General features: G+C 38.6%; 1 protein-coding gene across 2 annotated transcripts; it reads right to left on the minus strand.

Annotated features, from left to right (window-relative positions):
- Positions 1 to 17317, minus strand: PSMG2 (proteasome assembly chaperone 2). Of its 2 annotated transcripts, none has more exons than XM_036747357.1 (7): positions 17130 to 17317; positions 10109 to 10280; positions 8589 to 8647; positions 7316 to 7434; positions 5597 to 5770; positions 2820 to 2940; positions 1 to 484 (listed from the first exon to the last, which is right to left on the minus strand). In XM_036747357.1, the coding sequence occupies exons 1-7, from the start codon at positions 17184 to 17186 to the stop codon at positions 389 to 391; spliced, it is 798 nt and encodes a 265-aa protein (XP_036603252.1). In that variant the 5' UTR covers positions 17187 to 17317; the 3' UTR covers positions 1 to 388. The 2 variants fall into 2 exon arrangements, with proteins under 2 accessions (XP_036603252.1, XP_036603846.1); XM_036747951.1 differs by having other exon boundaries at positions 1 to 481; positions 17130 to 17296.
- Between the last annotated feature and the right edge of the window lie 17 nt (positions 17318 to 17334).

The raw sequence follows: 17334 nt of genomic DNA on the forward strand, positions 1-17334 counted from the left end.
TTTCTTAAGAAAAAGTTTATTCTACAAAATTTATATTTGTTATATATGATGAAAGGCTGGATGACTATTATTCTATTTCTTTGAGATTTTCTGTCATATTGACATAATACAAATCCTTTTATAAATTATTGGATAGTTGTATTTGGTAATTTCAGGACACAACAGCTATCCTGGATAGAAGGCTCGCCTTGGAGTCAAGAAGGCCTAGGTTCCATGTCCACCTCTTATTGGCTATAGAAGCAACTTCATCTCAGTGTTCCATGTGACTTTCTAAGACTAAAAGTCCCAGAGAAACGGCCAATCTGCACCAGGAGCTCCTCACAGGTATGGCCCCAACACCTTGGGGACATACATAATAGTACTGTCAGATTGTATGAGCCACAAGTAATCAAAAAAGCGCAGGAGGGAGGCCACTGCCAAAGAGCAATCTCCAAGAACTTGGCATTTTCCACTGGGAAACAGATGTTGTGGAGTCACTGCACTCCTGGATTTAAAAACAAAAATACATTAGACCTCCAAGTATAAATGTTAAATTCCATTCCCACATGCAGGCACTACACAGTCCCTCTTTCCTCAGTCTCCAACCTCTGTTTGCTCTGATGCCATCAGGGGAAAAATATTTTTCTTTCTTCATGTGAACCAAGCCTCTTCTCAGGGGATTTTGCTCATTCCTTACCACAGGGCCAAAGCACAAAGCAATATCATGATGACTGCTGATGGATCTTGTTAAGTAGGACCCTAAATAAGAGAAAGGCTTAAAAATGCAGCCAAACTTGCTGAATGCTGACTTAAGCTGCTGTGGGGCCTGAAGCAGTCTCTGTTCTAGACAGGAGGCAACTTGACACACAAATAAGTTTTTAAATATTTATAATGGGGCTCTGGGTTGCCCAGAAAGGCATTTATAAAAAACATTTTCCAAGATGAAGCCTGTTTATTTCCTCTCCAAAGAGGTGCAGATTATTACAGAGATCCACATTCAGTCCTAGGATGGTGTAATTCTCCTCAACTGGTTTTCTATGGTATAAGGCAGGGCTCAAAAGGGCAAAGGGAGAGCTGAGTTATTGGCAGGTGGCGTAAAAAATAAAACAGCAATAAAACATCTTAAAAATCTAGCATTTTTCCTTATGTTATGTTTTTGTGTCATAAGTTTCCTAATTACAATAGTACTTTATAGCTTTTTGTTGTTGTTCAGTTGTTTCAGTCATGTCTCGACTCTTCATGACTCTAACTGGAGTTTTCTTGGCAAAGACACTAGAGTGTTTGCCATTTCCTTCTCCAGCTCATTTAACAGATAAGGAAACTAAGGCAAACAGGGTTAAGTGACTTGCCCAGGGTCACACAGCTACTAAGTGTCTGAACAGTTTTAAGTATCCAGGACTAGGTAGTTAAAAATCATGTCACTATCACTACTTGCTTCTCCAGCGCTGAGTCGTAAGCATTTAAGTGCCTCCCGTGTAACAGGGTCACCGCAGCTACTAAGCATCTGATCTGAACTCAGATCTTCCTGATTCCAGGCCTGGCACTCAATCCAAAGTGCATTCTTCACAACAATCCTGAGAGCCAGGGAATGCAAATATTATTCTCCTTTTTATAGTTTGAGGATGTGAGTTTGGAGGTTAAGTGATTTGCTGGTGGTCACAAGTCAGAGCTGTAATTCACTGGATAAGAAACATCCCATGAGGATACTCTCTCTGCCAAGAAAGCTAAGCATCTGTCCTAAAACTTCAAAAGCCTCAGAGTCTGAGTCACTAAGACGTTAACTAATTTGCTAAGGGGTAGCAGCCAGTCTGTGCCAGAGGCAGGACTTGAACCCAGATCTCTATCACTCTGAGACTATTTCTCTCTCCACCATGCCATGCTGCCAGTAGTCACAGAAGCAGTTGGGAATACAGGGAATAGTGTTGGACCTGGAGTCAGTTAAGACCTGAGTTCAAGTCCTAAGACACTAGCTGTATAACCCTGGGCAAGTCACTCAACTTCTCTCTGCCTCAGTTTCCTCGGCTGTAAAATGGGGATACAATAGCACCTATTTCACTTGTTTATTAGGAGGATCAAACCAAGTGTGAAACACTTTGCAAACTTTAAAGCACCATATAAATTCCAGCTATTTTTACAGAGCCAGGTAAACGTGGAAGAGGCAGGATCTCAGACAAGTCCAGTGTTCTTTCCATCATGCCCCAATACTTCAAGGCTTCACAGTGATGGGACTATCTTATAGTGACAAAAAACTCTACCAACAGCTATAGCATTGCTTTCCAGCTATTTAGTCATAATTTCTCATAAACAATACCTCATGTCCTCCTTGAAACAACTTGAGTTCAAAAGAAAACTTAGCAACTCTGTTTCTCAGTGATATTAAATTAGACGTAAAGGAAGAGTGTAGCAAGTTTTACTTTAGCATTAATATTTGTAACTTTGAAGTGTTCAGTTTTAAAATGGCTAAACTATCATATAGGAGAGAAACCGTAAAGCTGTATGGGGAAACAAAGTCTGGAGAGTATAATTCTTCAAGAGGGTAAGACAGGTGCTGGAAATATTTGGGTTTGTATATGGAAACACGGTAACATATGATTAACTTATAAAAATCAAATTGTAGGCGACCACAGTAAATGGTTCTACTATTACAAGATCTCCATTATTCTCCTTAACTAGAGCCCACCCCTGGCCCTACCCCACTCTTCCCAACGAATGGAAAGAACTACTTTTTGTATTCTCACCTCAAATTAACAAAAACAATAATTTATAATAGTTAATAAATGGTATATGAAATAAATGATGAAGAACTCATTAGAGGTCAAATTAAAGAAAAGAACACTTACCTGAGGTTTAATTATCTGAAGCCAATCATTAAGATATCTAACAAGGTCAAAGGCATCTGGAATATTATCTCCTTCTGAAACAAATTTCAAGACAACTGCCATCTGTATCCCTTTGGAACAACTACAACAAAGAGAATGAATCAGTTATTTTCCACTAAGAAGCAGAATTCAACATGTCCCCTTCCATAGCTTAACCAGTGAAAAATCATTAGGCAGATGATTTAATGTGTTCTATTTTCTGGTGACGAGTTTTAAGTATCCAGGACTAGGTAGTTAAAAATCATGTCACTATCACTACTTACTTCTCCACCGCTAAATAGATCAATAAGCATTTAAGTGCCTTCCATGTAACAGGCACTATACTAAGTGCTGGGGAGATTTAGAAAGCTGAAAGACAGTTCCTGTCCTCAGGGACTCACAAGCTTAATGGTTGTGACAGAAGTAGCCAAATAAATATCACAACAAATATGGACTTTGGTCTCCAACATTTGGGCTACATGATAAGTCAAACTCCTGTCTCAAAGCTGTGCCACGTGACTGACCAACATCCAGTACAGATTTTAGGGAGGCTGTGATTATCAGAAACACTATGGTCAACTGATTGGAATATGAAGTAGAATAGCTTTGTTATTAATAATATAAAGTGGCGAGGGAAGCCACAGAAGGGAACAGGACAGTTAAATGCAAGAAAACAACTTGTAATAGGGTAAACAAAAAACTACTTGTACAAAAAAATCCTTCTTGTCCACAATAAACAGAATTTCCCTAAAGCAGGAGCTATAAGAAAATGCTCCATCAAAACACAGAGACTATAGCTGATAAACAGGTACAAAAGCAAGATAGATAAGTGCTGGGGTTGCAGAAATAAGGGCAACTACAAGGATGAAGGTATGCATGTCTTGTGTGATGCCTAATCACAGAACCACGGGGAGGAACTAGACAATCTTCAAAAATCAAACGAGGAATATTTACAGGTTTTTAACTGTATTCCCAAACTGGAAACTAAATGAGTGTTCTCCTAATGAGGAACTGCCAAACAATTGTGGCACATGAATGCAATGGAATATTATCGTCATAAGAAATGATGAAATAGATAACTTCAGAACTTAATGAAGCCATGCAGAACAAAGTGAGCAGAACCAGAAGAGCAATTTACACAATGAGAACTAAAAGATTTTAGAATTCTAATAAATGTGATCATAAACAATTACTCCAAAAAATGAAGATGAAAAACAATACTCACCTCCTGACAAAGAGGTGATGACATTATGATGCAGAGAGACACATTTTCAGAAAGGGCTAATGTGGGAATTTGTTTTGCAGGATATGTATTGAAGCATTTGTTTTTTGGGTTTGTTTTTTAAATTTGCTCAATGGAGAGGGAGGAGGGAAAGGCAGCTTAATATAAAAATTCTTGTTACTTAAAAAATGAAAATAATAAACTAAAAAAAATTTTAAACTAGCATCAGGCAGACTTCTACACTATCCCTTAGTAAATGCTCTTTACACATTCACGGTGCTTTGTAATTTAAAACAAAACTCATGACAGCTAAGTTGTCTCATAATTGGCTAGATGAGCTCCACAATCACCAAAGTTCAACTGGCTTGGCTTCCATGGCAGTAGAGTGCCATCTAAGAGAGTTCTTTCCCTGGCAGTGGTTCTATTTTTAAGATCTTTTATCAGCAACTTTAAAATGGGAAGGATGACCATATGTATGTGTCTGACCACACCACCTCTCTATGACATACAGAAGGCTCCCTGTTATCTCTAGGATCAAACATAAACTGTATTTGCCATTGAGAGTCCTTCATAACCTTACCTTCCAGCCTCACTATACATTATTTTCTGTCCTTCACTCTACTGTCTAGCCAAACTGGCTTTCTTCCTGTTCCTTGCATGTACTATTTCATCTCCCACCTCTATGTCTTTGTAACCAGCTATCTTGCGTATCTGGAATGCACTCCTCCTCCCACTCTTAGAAGCCTTTTCTCACCCCTCCCAGACGCTAGCATGCCCTCCAAATTTCCTTGTGATTTATTCTGTAGATATGTATGTATGTATGTATGTATGTATGTATGTATCTATCTATCTATCTATCTATATGTGACCTCTCCCAAGAGAATGTAAACCCCTTGGCATCAGGGAGTATTTTATTTTTGAGTTTGTCTTTCCCATGCCTAGCACAGTACCTGGCACATAATAGGTGCTTAATAAATGTTTGCTGATTCATTGACTGATGGATGTCTTCTTACAGATTTTACATAGTATGAATACTAGGTATTATATAAATATTTGAATAGACCACAAAAGAACACAGGAAAAAATGTACATCTACAGTATAAATGAACACCGTGGTTACAGTTTAATAGTCCAGCTTTTAGCTGGTGCTTAACTTGGCCTGAGTTTCTGTGAAATGATTAGGCAGAAAAAGGAAGTAAGTTAAATGGGACTAAGTTTCAAATGTTCTAAAAATCCTCAGGTGATTCAAGGGCTATATATGTGTGTGTTACTGAAAAAGTAAGAGAAAGAAATAATAAAAGTTTTCTCTTCCTCCAACTTTCATCTCTCCCTCAACACTGTCATCAAAAATTGACTCTTAAGTACCTGAAGTAAAGTGGGAATACTTTTTGATTAATTACACCAAAGTTACTATAATATAATATTGTTAAATACCCCTAAATGCTATTTTCTTGAATTAAATGCATGTGATTTCTAATACAAATGCTCATGTTAGAAATCTCTTCCAAATTTCTATTAAGTCAACTGCTATACTCACCTCTCAGTGTACAAAGATTTTGTGATACCACCTCCAGGAATACGGACACACAACTCAGAATCTCTTATTTCAGGAAATGATTTACTTTTTTCCATTTCCTTCCAATGAAGCTTCTGTAATGCTTCGCCAACACTTTTTTCCATTTCAGGTGTAAGTAAGTATCGGAATGGAATGCTGCAGATAATAATTTAATATGCTCATTAAAATAAAACAAACCCACTAATATCACATACAAAGGTAACACCAGCATTTGACCTACATTTAGGCTTTCATTAACTGAAAAAATTAAGAGAAATCTCTTCAATCAAGGAAGAACAGAGTATTTTTAAAAGCACGACAGTTTTGTGGCCACCAGTCATCTGTTTTATAATATGTAACTGGGGAAAGAAAAAAAAAAGTCAAGGCCATCCTAAAATTTTATCCATTCTTCACTGTTCTACATTCTTCTCCCATTTCTTACAAATACTATGAATTCTTTATATTATAAGAAACTTAGAAATTAGCTCTAGTTATAAGATGAATATAAGGGCAGCTAGGTGGCACCGTGGATAGAGCGTCAGGCCTAGAGTCAGGTGCTTACTAGCTGTATGACCCTAGGCAAGTCACTTTGCCCTGTTTGCCTCAATTCCTCATCTGTAAAAGGAGCTGGAAAAAGAAATAACAAACCACTTCAGTATCTTTACTAAGAAAACCCCAAATGGGGTCACAGAGAGTTGGATATGACTGAAACGACTGAACAATAAAAGATGAAGCTCCCCTGACTACAACTGTTCCCAAAAGTCATTTAAAAAAAAAAAAGGAATCCTCAGCATAAAACTCTGATCCTTAAACCTCATTTCTTGGTAGAAGCAAATATTATTTCTGATAAACAGGGTTATACATATTACGCATTGTTGCTCATGAGTTTCACCTGCTAGCCATATTCATTCCACAGGTAAAATGAAAACAGACAAAGTATGAAATTTCAGAATTAACATGCAGAAGTCATCCCATATTCCTTGGTTCGTAGAAGTACTCTGACACAAAGTTATCATTTGAGAATGTTTCTGTTTCAAGATAAAACATTGACAAACAAATAATGAAAGGGAATTTAAAAAAAAACCCACCATTTAATCCTGACACTACTATAGCCTCTGGTATAAGATATAATGAAAATATAATTTTAAAGTATATAATTGGTAATGAAAGACAGTATGTTATAGGTCATGTTCCCCTAAGTACTTCCTTTGTCCTACATTAAAGGACTCATTCTGACACTCCAGAGGATTGTAATTAAAGTCAATTGAACTTCTTTCTGTGAAGATGAGTGATCACATAAGAATCAAAGAAAATATCAATCCAGCCTTTCAGAAAAGCATTTAACCATCACCCTTGGTTAAGCACCCTTCTTTATGAGTTGTCTTCTTTTTCCTTCATTACTAAGCTCTGTGATACAGAAGCACAAAGCAAGGAATGAAGAATTTTAGACACCCAGGCCCTTGTCAAACCTCATTTCCTCTAGACCTTATGAAACACATAAAACTTCATGCCATATCCCCAGACAGGCCTCCTCTTCTTAGCTTCCAGTGAGAAGAAACCAAAATACAGTAAATACTCACATCTATCCATTGCCACATAGGCTGGATACACTAAAACAACTTCTAAATTGCTATGCTAGTAATACTGGGAATTACAATGTTACGTCATGTATATTATGAGAAAGAGGATGATTCAACATACCTACGAAGCTGCTGATCATCACAGTGATATGAATGACTGCTTGAAAGAACAATAACTCTGGCACATTTACTCCTTTTCACCCAGGAAATGAGCTTTTCACAGAACGGCTTTGATTTATACTTTAATCACCATTGAAAAGAAGAAAAAAAAGTCATCAAAATCAGATCTTGGTGTTTATGCATGGCAAAAACCCACTGGTCCGTTTGGGGGAGTCCTTTTTAATGTGATATATACTAAAAGTAATATTATTTGTAAGCCTATTTATTATCTTTAAAGGTAAAAAATGAGAGAAAATTTTAAGCAGTGTGGCATATTATTCTATTACTCAATTTCCAAATCTATACTATGGAAAAGATAACAGTAAAGCAAAACAAAGATAATATACAATGTTTTTGATAATATACATATTATCAAACAATAACAGTTCCTTAGTACACTATGAAAACCAGTATCAAGTTCAGTTTCTTCTTAGTTGTCAATTTATACACCCCCATCATTAACCAAAAAATAGTCACCAAAAGCTCTTCAACATTAAATTTCTAAATCTGTTTTTCTTTTTACTTACTTGCTAGTAAAAACTTGACAGAAAGGTCGGAAATATATTATTTTTAATATCCTTTTCCAGCACCCCCCCCAAAGCAAAAATTCTTTTTCAATGCTTCCATCTCTTTTCTCGTATCTTTCACTGATCCTGATCCCTGACAGAAGCACAAGTCAAAAGCAAAACCTGACAGACTTCCTAACTGTGGAAAGTTCACTAACTGCTATTCTTAAAACAGCTGAAAGGTAAATGTTTTAGAAAAAGTATGGGGTAATTTTTATATCACTGACTGTCTGAAAAAGCCTATTTTTTAAGTGTAGATGTTAATTCTGTATAACTGCTACAAGATTCAGAGGTCTGCAAAACTTAAGAGTTAGAAAGGATCTTCAAGATTTAAGATGTAATATTTTCCCATCTGCTATTTTACAAATCAGGAAATGGAAATCCGCACAGAGACTTGCTCAAGATTATTCAGGTGGTAAGTAGCATAGGCAGGATTCATATCCACTTCCTCTTACTAAATCTAGACCCCTTTGCTCTAGATAACACATTGCCTTTCTTCTACTTGTAGTGATATAATAATGTAACTGCAGCAATAAGACCAGGATGTTCTAGTACTTAAATACAATTTTTTGGTCTGTCACTGTTAGCTGATAAGAAATCACAGAAGGCTTTCTAATTTTTGTTTTTTTTAAAAGAACTTTAATATAGGCAAATAATAAAAATACTAACCTTAATAAAAATTGATCTTAGTTGGAGAGCCATCAGATTCATTGAAGGCGCTGAATATACTACAACAAAAGAGAAAGAGAAAAAAAGAAATCAGAGGTTAAGAAAATCGGAATTACAACTAGTATTCTTTAAAGTGGTGAAACATTAAAATTAAATTCCATTAAACTTCTTTATGTAATTATTTCCCTCAACTATTAAAATATTGGACACACATAAAAGCTTAATCATTTTATCTAAACATTAGTTCTCTGTATAAGCACACTAAAAGGTACCAGTGAATTTTATAGACCTTTTAATTATCCCATACTGAAAAGATAAAGTTGCAATAGCTAATAAAACAGCAAGACTAATTTTCTAGCAGGATAACACATTACTATGTTTAATATCCTACACTGTCTTCCTCAAGACTTCTGCAAATGCTTTTAGTTTTTAGACATTAATGTGCATTTCAGCTTGTTTTAAAATGCCTTTAGCTAAAAGGAGAAATGCACGATAAGCAATGATTCATTAGGCAGTGGCACATGGCTAACTATGGGGGCAAAGAGACCTTGGTTTGAAATCTTGGCTCTGACACTGCCAAACTGTGTGACCATGGGCAAGTCACTTAACCTTTGTAAGCCTCAATTTCCTTATTCATGTCTTAAGGCAGAACGTTTTAATGGAGAAAGCGCTGGCTTTAGAGTCAAAAGACTCAGGAGACCTGGCTCTGTAACTTGTAGTTGTGTGACTTTGGGTAGGTCATTTCACCTCCTCTGGATCTGTTCCTTCATTTATAAAAGGAGGGTTTGGACTAGATGGTCTCTAAGGACTCTTCCAGGTCTAATCAATAGTCATAAAAACAGAAAATAAAACTGAAGAATATGAAAAGGAAAAAAAAATGACAAGCATGTAAGGTAGCTTAAAAAAATGTACAATTTCAAATAAAAGATACAAAAAAAGGTATGACCAAGTGTTTTTTAAAAGAGTTACCATTTTCAAAAGGTTTAGAAGAAAAACATTGTTTTTAAAAGGGTCAACATTTTAAAGATGTATGCTAGACACAAAGTAAGAACTTAATAAGGAAAGTGCCTATACCTAATACTCTGCTGAGTATTAATTATCTGATATAGGGTTGGCACAAATACCTGGAGAACAAGCCTATCATGTAACAGGATATTTTCTCTGGTGGTTCCCTATGTCTGGAACACTGTCCTTCCTCTGCTCCCTATTGACCTCCCTGGCTTCCTTTAAAATACCAACTAAAATTCCATCTTCTACCAGAAGCTTTCCCCAACCCCTTTCAATTCTAGTACTTTCCCTCTATTAATTATTTTCTACTTGCCCTGTATTTAGCTCACTTTGCCTATATTTGTTTGCATGCTGTTTCCTCCATTAGATTGAAAGCTCCTTGGGGGCAGAGACTGTCTTGTCTCTTTTTATATCCCTAGCACTTAGCACAGTGCTTGGCACATAGCAGGTGCTTAATAGATGGTTCATGACTGACAGCTACAGAAATATAAGCTCGGATCACATGCACATACCTTCAGCATTTATACTGAGTTCTGTTGAGTTTTCTTCTGCAGTTGCATAGGGATTGTTTCCAACCATTGGAACAAGGCAATCAGTGTAAAAGTAACCAACCTTACACATATTCAGCGTAGAGATAATCAGATCTATTGCAAGCTGACCAACATTCCCCACAGATACTGCTGGCTGAAATCACAAAGAATGATATTACATCAGCTATTAAAATTAGCAAAATACTTAAAAATTTTAGGGCCTAAACTTGGCAATGTGTAATTTTTTTTTTACTGGAAAACTTTACTGTAGGTAGAATGGGATAGCTGGACACAGTTTAGATGATTACAATTTTGCTGGCAGCATCTAAAGCATCATAGTCTGGGGCAAGTCAGACATATGCCTTCTTCTCTCCATCAGGCCAGATCAATGTGTTGACCTTGGTCACGTCAAGGTCATACAGCTTCCTTACTGCCTGCTTAATCTGATGCCTGTTGGCCTTGACGTCCACAATGAAGACTAGGGTATTGTTGTCCTCAACCTTCTTCATAGCAGAATCAGTGGTCAAGGAGAACTTAATGATGGCATACTGATCAAGCTTGTTTCTCCGAGGGGCACTTTTCCAAGGGTATTTGGGCAGCTTTTGAGGTCTTAGTGTTTCGGGTCGCTGAAAGGTGGGGGATGTTTGGATCTTCTTCTTTTTGTGGCTATGGACACCCTTCAACACCGCTTTCTTGGCCTTCAAGGCCTTGGACCTGTTTTCTGTCTTGGGAGGGACAACGGCTTCCTTCTTTGCCTTCAGTACCATCTTTGGGGAAAGACTCTTCCACCCAATGTATAATTTTTCCATATACTTAATAAAATTCTAGCATATTATTTTTTACATAGGGTAACCTGGACAACAAAATAATTATGACCTTATTTTATTTGCTAGTAGTTGTTCCTATATGTGGATGAATGTAAATCTAAATTTCCTTCTGATATGTGCCCTTCAGTAGCTGTGTTTTCAAGTTACCAAATGTTTGGGAGAAACCCTGTAACAGGGTTAAAGGAAACCCTACTGAAAAATATTTTAACCAAGACCCTAACATCTGCAGATCTTAAAGAGAATGCAGGGCATCATCAAATAATAGAGTTGAATGAAACTATAGAACCCTCATTATACTGAGGCTCATAGGGCTTAAGTGACTTTGACAACATTTTATATCTGATATTACAACTTGCTTTCTACATTGCTTCCTGTCAGTAGGTAGTGTCCATTCATTCAACAAATAGTTATTAAGTAACTAATGTTCATAGAGCACCATGCTAGGCACCAGGGGAGATACAACAAAGGATAACAGGTATTCATATGGTAATTCAAGACTTACAAAGAACTTTATATACCTTACTTCATTTGAATCAAATAGTTCCTGCCCTTCCAGGTTTGTCATGAGGATAAAAGGAGAAAATTGTAAAGCACTTAGCACAATTCCCAGCACATGGTGCAATATAAATGTTAGTTACTGTTATTTTTTCAAGAGGTAGAAGATGTTAGGAGATTACTGCAACTGTCCATGCAGGTGGTAATGAAGACTTGTACTAAGGTAGCGGCAATGGGAAAAGAGAAGGGGACAGATCTCCACGTTATAGACCTGGTCCTTCTAGAGTTATATGGTTCCAGAGGACAAGGTTGACTTTAATGTCTCTGAATTCAATAACCATTTATTAAACTCCTAATAGTAAAAGCAGAAATTTATATAGCGCTTCATGGTTTACAAAACACTTTAAATATACTTTTTTGACCTTTGCAACATCTCTGTAAGGTGGATATTATATCCTCATTTTACAAATGAGGAAACTCAAGGTAAATAAGAGATTAACAAGACCTTACCCTTCTCTTTACCTTTCCCATGGTAACACAGCTAGCAACATTCCTATTTTGTGCCAAGCACAGGGTATATACAAACAAAAATCAAACAATATTTAAGGAGCTTGTATTATATTTGGAAGGTTATAATATGTACAAAGTAAATATAATACAAGGTAGTTTGATGAGGAAGAAAATATCAGCAACTGGGGACATCAGGGAAGGTTGGCACCTAAGCTAAGTTTTGAGGAAAAGCCACAGAATTTCAGAGTTGGCACCTGAGTGGCCATTCAGTCCAACAAATATCTGATATGAATACCCCACTAGAAGTGGTCAACCAATCTCTACCAGAAAACTTCCAATGAAGTAGAACCAGTACTTCCTGGGCAGTTCATTTTACTTAGAGACAGTTCTAATTATTAGGAAGCTTTTCCTGACATCAAGCACAGATTTGTCCCTTTATAATGTCCACCAATTGTTCTTGATTCTGACCTCTGCTGGCAACAGAATAAGTCTAGTCCCTCATTCAAACGACAGGTCATCAAATATGTGAAAACTCATCTCCTCTGAGTCTTCTCTTCTCTATGACAAATACCCTCAGGTCCTTCTGTCAATTCTTATACGATAAGGATGGACTCAAGGCCTTTCATCATCCTGGTTATCCTCCCCTGAATTCTCTCCAGATCATCAATGCCCTTCTTAAATTTAGGCACCTCGAACTTTTCATGAAAACAATAGTCCAGATGTGGTTAGCCAGGATAAAGGAACTATTCTCTCTTTTGCCTCTTAAAATCTAAGCCAGATGGCACTAGCAGTTTTGGCTGCCACATCACACTGCTAACCCATAGAGCTAGCAGTTCACTAAAAGCCCCAGGTCTTATTTGGACAAACCTACGCCTAACCATGCCTCCAGCCAGATTTTGTGAAAGAAAGAGTGAAGCTTTATGTTTATTACTAATTAATTTAATCCTTTCCATTTATTTCACTGCTCTAGCCTATCAGTATCCCTCGGTATTCTGACTCTCTCAGCTGGGTATTAGTGACTGCTCCCAGCTTTGCGTCACCTGCAAATCTGCTAACTATGCATTTCTATACAATATATGCCTTGATCCAAGATACTGCTGAAAATATTGAACAGTACAGAATAATCGAGTATCTTTGGGGCAATCCACTAGAAGTCCCTGACAAGCTGACACAAAACAATTAAATGGTGACTCCTTCAGTGTAGTCATTCAAGTTAATTCCAAAACCACCTAATTGTATTATTTGGCCCACATCTCTCTATCTTTTCCATAAGACTAGCATGGGATACTTTTAACACTTTGCTAAAATTTAGATAAACTATTTCTATAGCATTCCCCTAATCTACTAGCACAGAATAAAGTGTCTGCCTGGCATGGCTCATTCTTGATGAAGCTATGTAAGCTCACTGCAATCACTGCTTCTTTTTCTACATGTTCACTAACCATCTCTCTAATGATCCATTCAACAATTTTTCCAGGAATCAAAGTCAAGCTCACTGGCCTACATGGTAAGTAGACTCTGTTCTCTCCCTTGCCCCTTTTAGAATTAGATTATTTGCTCTTTTCTAAACCTATGGCACCTCAACCATTTCCCACAATATTTCAAATAATACTGACAGTGGCTTGGCAATTACATAGGCCAATTTTTCAGTATGGAAGATACAGTTTATCTGGACCAGGTGACCCTGACATATCAAAATGCAACTAGGTGTTCCCTTACTACTCATTACTCATCTAGGCCATCAGCACTGTTTGCCATTTTTGTCCATTCATTTTCAGGGCAAAGTCCATTCTCCTCAGAAGAGAAAACGGAAGTGAAATAGGAATTGAGTAGTCCTGCCTGTTCTCATTTGTTACATTTACCATTATTTTGAAACTGTTGTTTGTTGTTGTTGTTTGTCCTTTGTTCTCCAAGAAGACTAATGACAACAGAAAGGTGATGTCCTGATTTGCAAATGAATTGGATTTAAGTGAGGCAGGAGGCTGCAAAGTCACCAGCCTCACTCTCTCTTCCGGAGCTATCTGCATCCAGTGGCACAATATAGATCAGGACAACTGGAGATGGCCCCAGTGCAGTGAGAGACCCTGGCCTTTTTAAGCTAAGGTCTTTCCCAGGTCTCAGTTTGTCCCATTCAGTGATTAAAGTTAGGTAGGACTATTCTGAAACACAGACATGAGGAAGAAGTGAATTCCAGGTATGGTGGGGAGAGGAGAAGAAATGACAAGTTCTTGTGCAGACACAGAGGTAAAGGATGGAATTAGAGGTGGGGAAACAGCTAGAAAACTACTTTGACTGGAAGAAAGTACCTGAAGGAAGATACTGTGAAACAAGGCTAGAACTGCAGGCAGAGCCAGAATGCAGAGAGCTTTGAATAGCAGGTAAAGAGTATATATTTTACCTAAGAAACACTAGGTTTTTCAGCTGGGGAGTAACATGATCACCTATGCTTCAGCAAAATTATTTTTATTATCTTTTCCGCTAAACCCTCCCACACTTCCCTATTACTGTCCAGGGTAACACTAGCTTACCTCAGGCTCACAGTCAAAGTCACAAAGAGTCATCCTCAGCCCCATATCCAATCTGTTGCCAAGGTCAGTTGATGTTATCTTTGCAACATCTCTTGAATTGGTCTCATTCTGTCCTCTCATACTGCCATCACCCTGGCCTAGGCCCTTATTATTTCACCCCTGGACTATTGCAATAGCCCACTAACTGGGTCTTTGGGCCACAAGTCTCTCTGTGCTGTATTTCATCTTACATCTAGCCACCAAAGTGATTTTCCTAAAGTGCCAGTCTACGTCAAACCCCTTTCTTCCTCTCTCCCCAATAAATTTCAATGCCTCCCTCCAACCTCCAGGATCAAACACAAAGTCCTCTAGTGTTCAAAGCCCTTCATAACCTAGTTGCTATGCCTACCCGCCACATACACACCTTTCCAGTTTTCTTACACCTTATACCCCCCCTTCCCTACCGTGTACTCTTCAATCCAGTGACATTGTCCTCCTTCCTGTTCCAAAAACCAGAAACCACATCTCTCAGATCTGGGCATTTTCTCTGGCTGTCCTCTATGTCAGGAATGCTCTCTTTCCTCATCTCCACCTCCTGCCTTCCCTGGCTTCCTTCAATCCTAGCTAAAATCCTAACTCCTACAGAAAACTTTCCAAATCTCTCTTCATTCAAATGCCATCTCTCTTTAAATTATTTCCTATTTATCCTGAATATAGCTAGTTTGTACATATTTGTTTGTTTGTATGAGTTCCTCAGGGGCAGGGACTATCTTTTGCCTTTCTTTGTATCCCTAACATTTAGCACAGTACCTGGCACATAGAAGATGCTTTAACAAATGCTTATTAACCAACTGACTGATTACTTTGGCAGCTGAGAAGGACAAGACTGGAGACGGTAAAAGCCTGGATACAGGGAGACCAATTAGGAGACTTTAATACAGGCAAAAGACTGAACTAGAGTAGCAAAAAATCGAGCAATGATGAAATGAGGGAGACAGATAAAGATATTAGAGTCCCAAAGAAGCTTAGGGATCAACTACTATTGGTGCTCCCCATTCCCACTTTACAGATGAGGAATCTGAGCTCCAAAGAGTTAAGTGATTGACTTAAGGACACCAAGCTAAATACAGAATTAGGGCTCTTTCTACTCTATCCTCCTCCATCAAGGATTCGGGGAGCATGTCCAGAATTAGCTAAACTGCTGTTTAGGAGGATCTTTTTGTCTCTACCCAGGTGAGATGATTATGCTTAAAAACCAATTTGACAAATATAAACCCAAGTGTCTATAGTGGAAAGGCCACTGGATTTAGAGTCTAAAGACTGGATTTGAATTCTGGCCTTACTACCTGAAAGACCTAAGGTAAGTCACTAAATCTAGCTGCATCTTAGCTTCCTAATATGTAAAATGACAAGATTGGACTGGATGACTTTTTATCATCTTTTCCAGTTTGAAATCTTATGAGCCTATATCCCATCTTCCTTCTTATGATACAGCTACTGACAGTTACAGAAACAGAAAAATTACTTTTCTCTCTAAGCAGGAACTTAAGTGGTTATTACATTCTATTGGGAAAGGGAGAGCAAAGAGCAGGTACCTCAAAAAGTAAATATAAATTCAAAGAAATTTCAGGGAGAGAGCAATTAGGAGTGGAATTCAGTAATTACTTTTTGAAGGAGACCATACTTGAGCTGAACCTCTAAGGAATATAGGAATTCCAAGAGGAGGCCATGAGGAGAGTGCAAAAATAAAAGAAAACTTCAGCAAGTGGATAATGTGGAAGGGCTGTGACAAATGAATAAACAAAATGAAAGCTGTCCAAAGTGACCTTTTAATTTTCTCCTTGCTCTGCATGGTGCATCATATGCAGGACTAGATTTGGGAATAAGGAAGATCTGAGTTAGAATCCTGCCTCTGATGTCTGCAAGCTGTGCGACCTTGGGCAAGTCACTCAACCTCTCTCATTCAGCCTTTTTCCTGATCTGTAAAACGAGGGGTTTGAACTCGTTGGCCTCTAAAGGTCCTTCCAGCTCCAAATCTGTGATCCTAGGATCTGCAGGTGAGCTTGATGTAGGGGCTGGAGCCTGGAAGTTGTTTAGGTTGCTTTAGCAATCAAAGCCCTTAATAACCTGGCTTCCTTTCTACCTTTACAAACCCTCCTTCATTAAATTTCCCTCCCTTTACTCTGACATCCAGTGACACCAGCTTCTTGGCCGCTCGTCGTCCACAACACCCCATCTCCCAACAGTGCGGTTTCGCTCTCCCCTCACCCTCCCTCCCCGGCTTTCCTGATTACTTTCGAGTCTCAGCTAACGTCCCACCTTCCAGAAGAAGCTTTGCCAGTCCTCAATTCTAGTGACTTCCCTCTTGATTATCTCCCATTATATCCTGTCTAAGTTTTCTCTGTACATGGCTGTTTGCATGTTGTCTCCCCTATTAGACCACAGGCTTCTTGCGGGCAGAGATTGTCTTCTTTCTTCGAATCCCCAGCGCTTAGCACAGAGCTTGGCATACAGTACGTGCTTAATAAATGCTAGCTGACTGAGTGGCCCACGGCTCACAGGCGCGTGTAGGCCCCGTACTAGGTGCCTGATCCCACCGCGGCACACCGCGCCCACAGAGCCCCCAAAAGGTAAGACGGAGAGAAGGGGTGGGGAAGGACTCACCATCAGCAGGGTGAAGCCAGTAAAATCGGGCTCTGACGTGCCGCAGGGAACGAACATCTTCACCCCGGAGGAAGAAAGCTGGACAGATGCAAGGATCAGGAGACGCAACAAGAGGCAAATGGTTCGCAGCGCGCCGGGTCTGCGGCCCCAGGACGCAGCTCCGGGCTCTAGGGGAAAGGGGCGGGGCGGGGCCCTTCTTCTCCGT

Source organism: Trichosurus vulpecula, chromosome 1, assembly GCF_011100635.1.
Source record: "Trichosurus vulpecula isolate mTriVul1 chromosome 1, mTriVul1.pri, whole genome shotgun sequence".
Lineage (NCBI taxonomy): Eukaryota > Metazoa > Chordata > Mammalia > Diprotodontia > Phalangeridae > Trichosurus > Trichosurus vulpecula.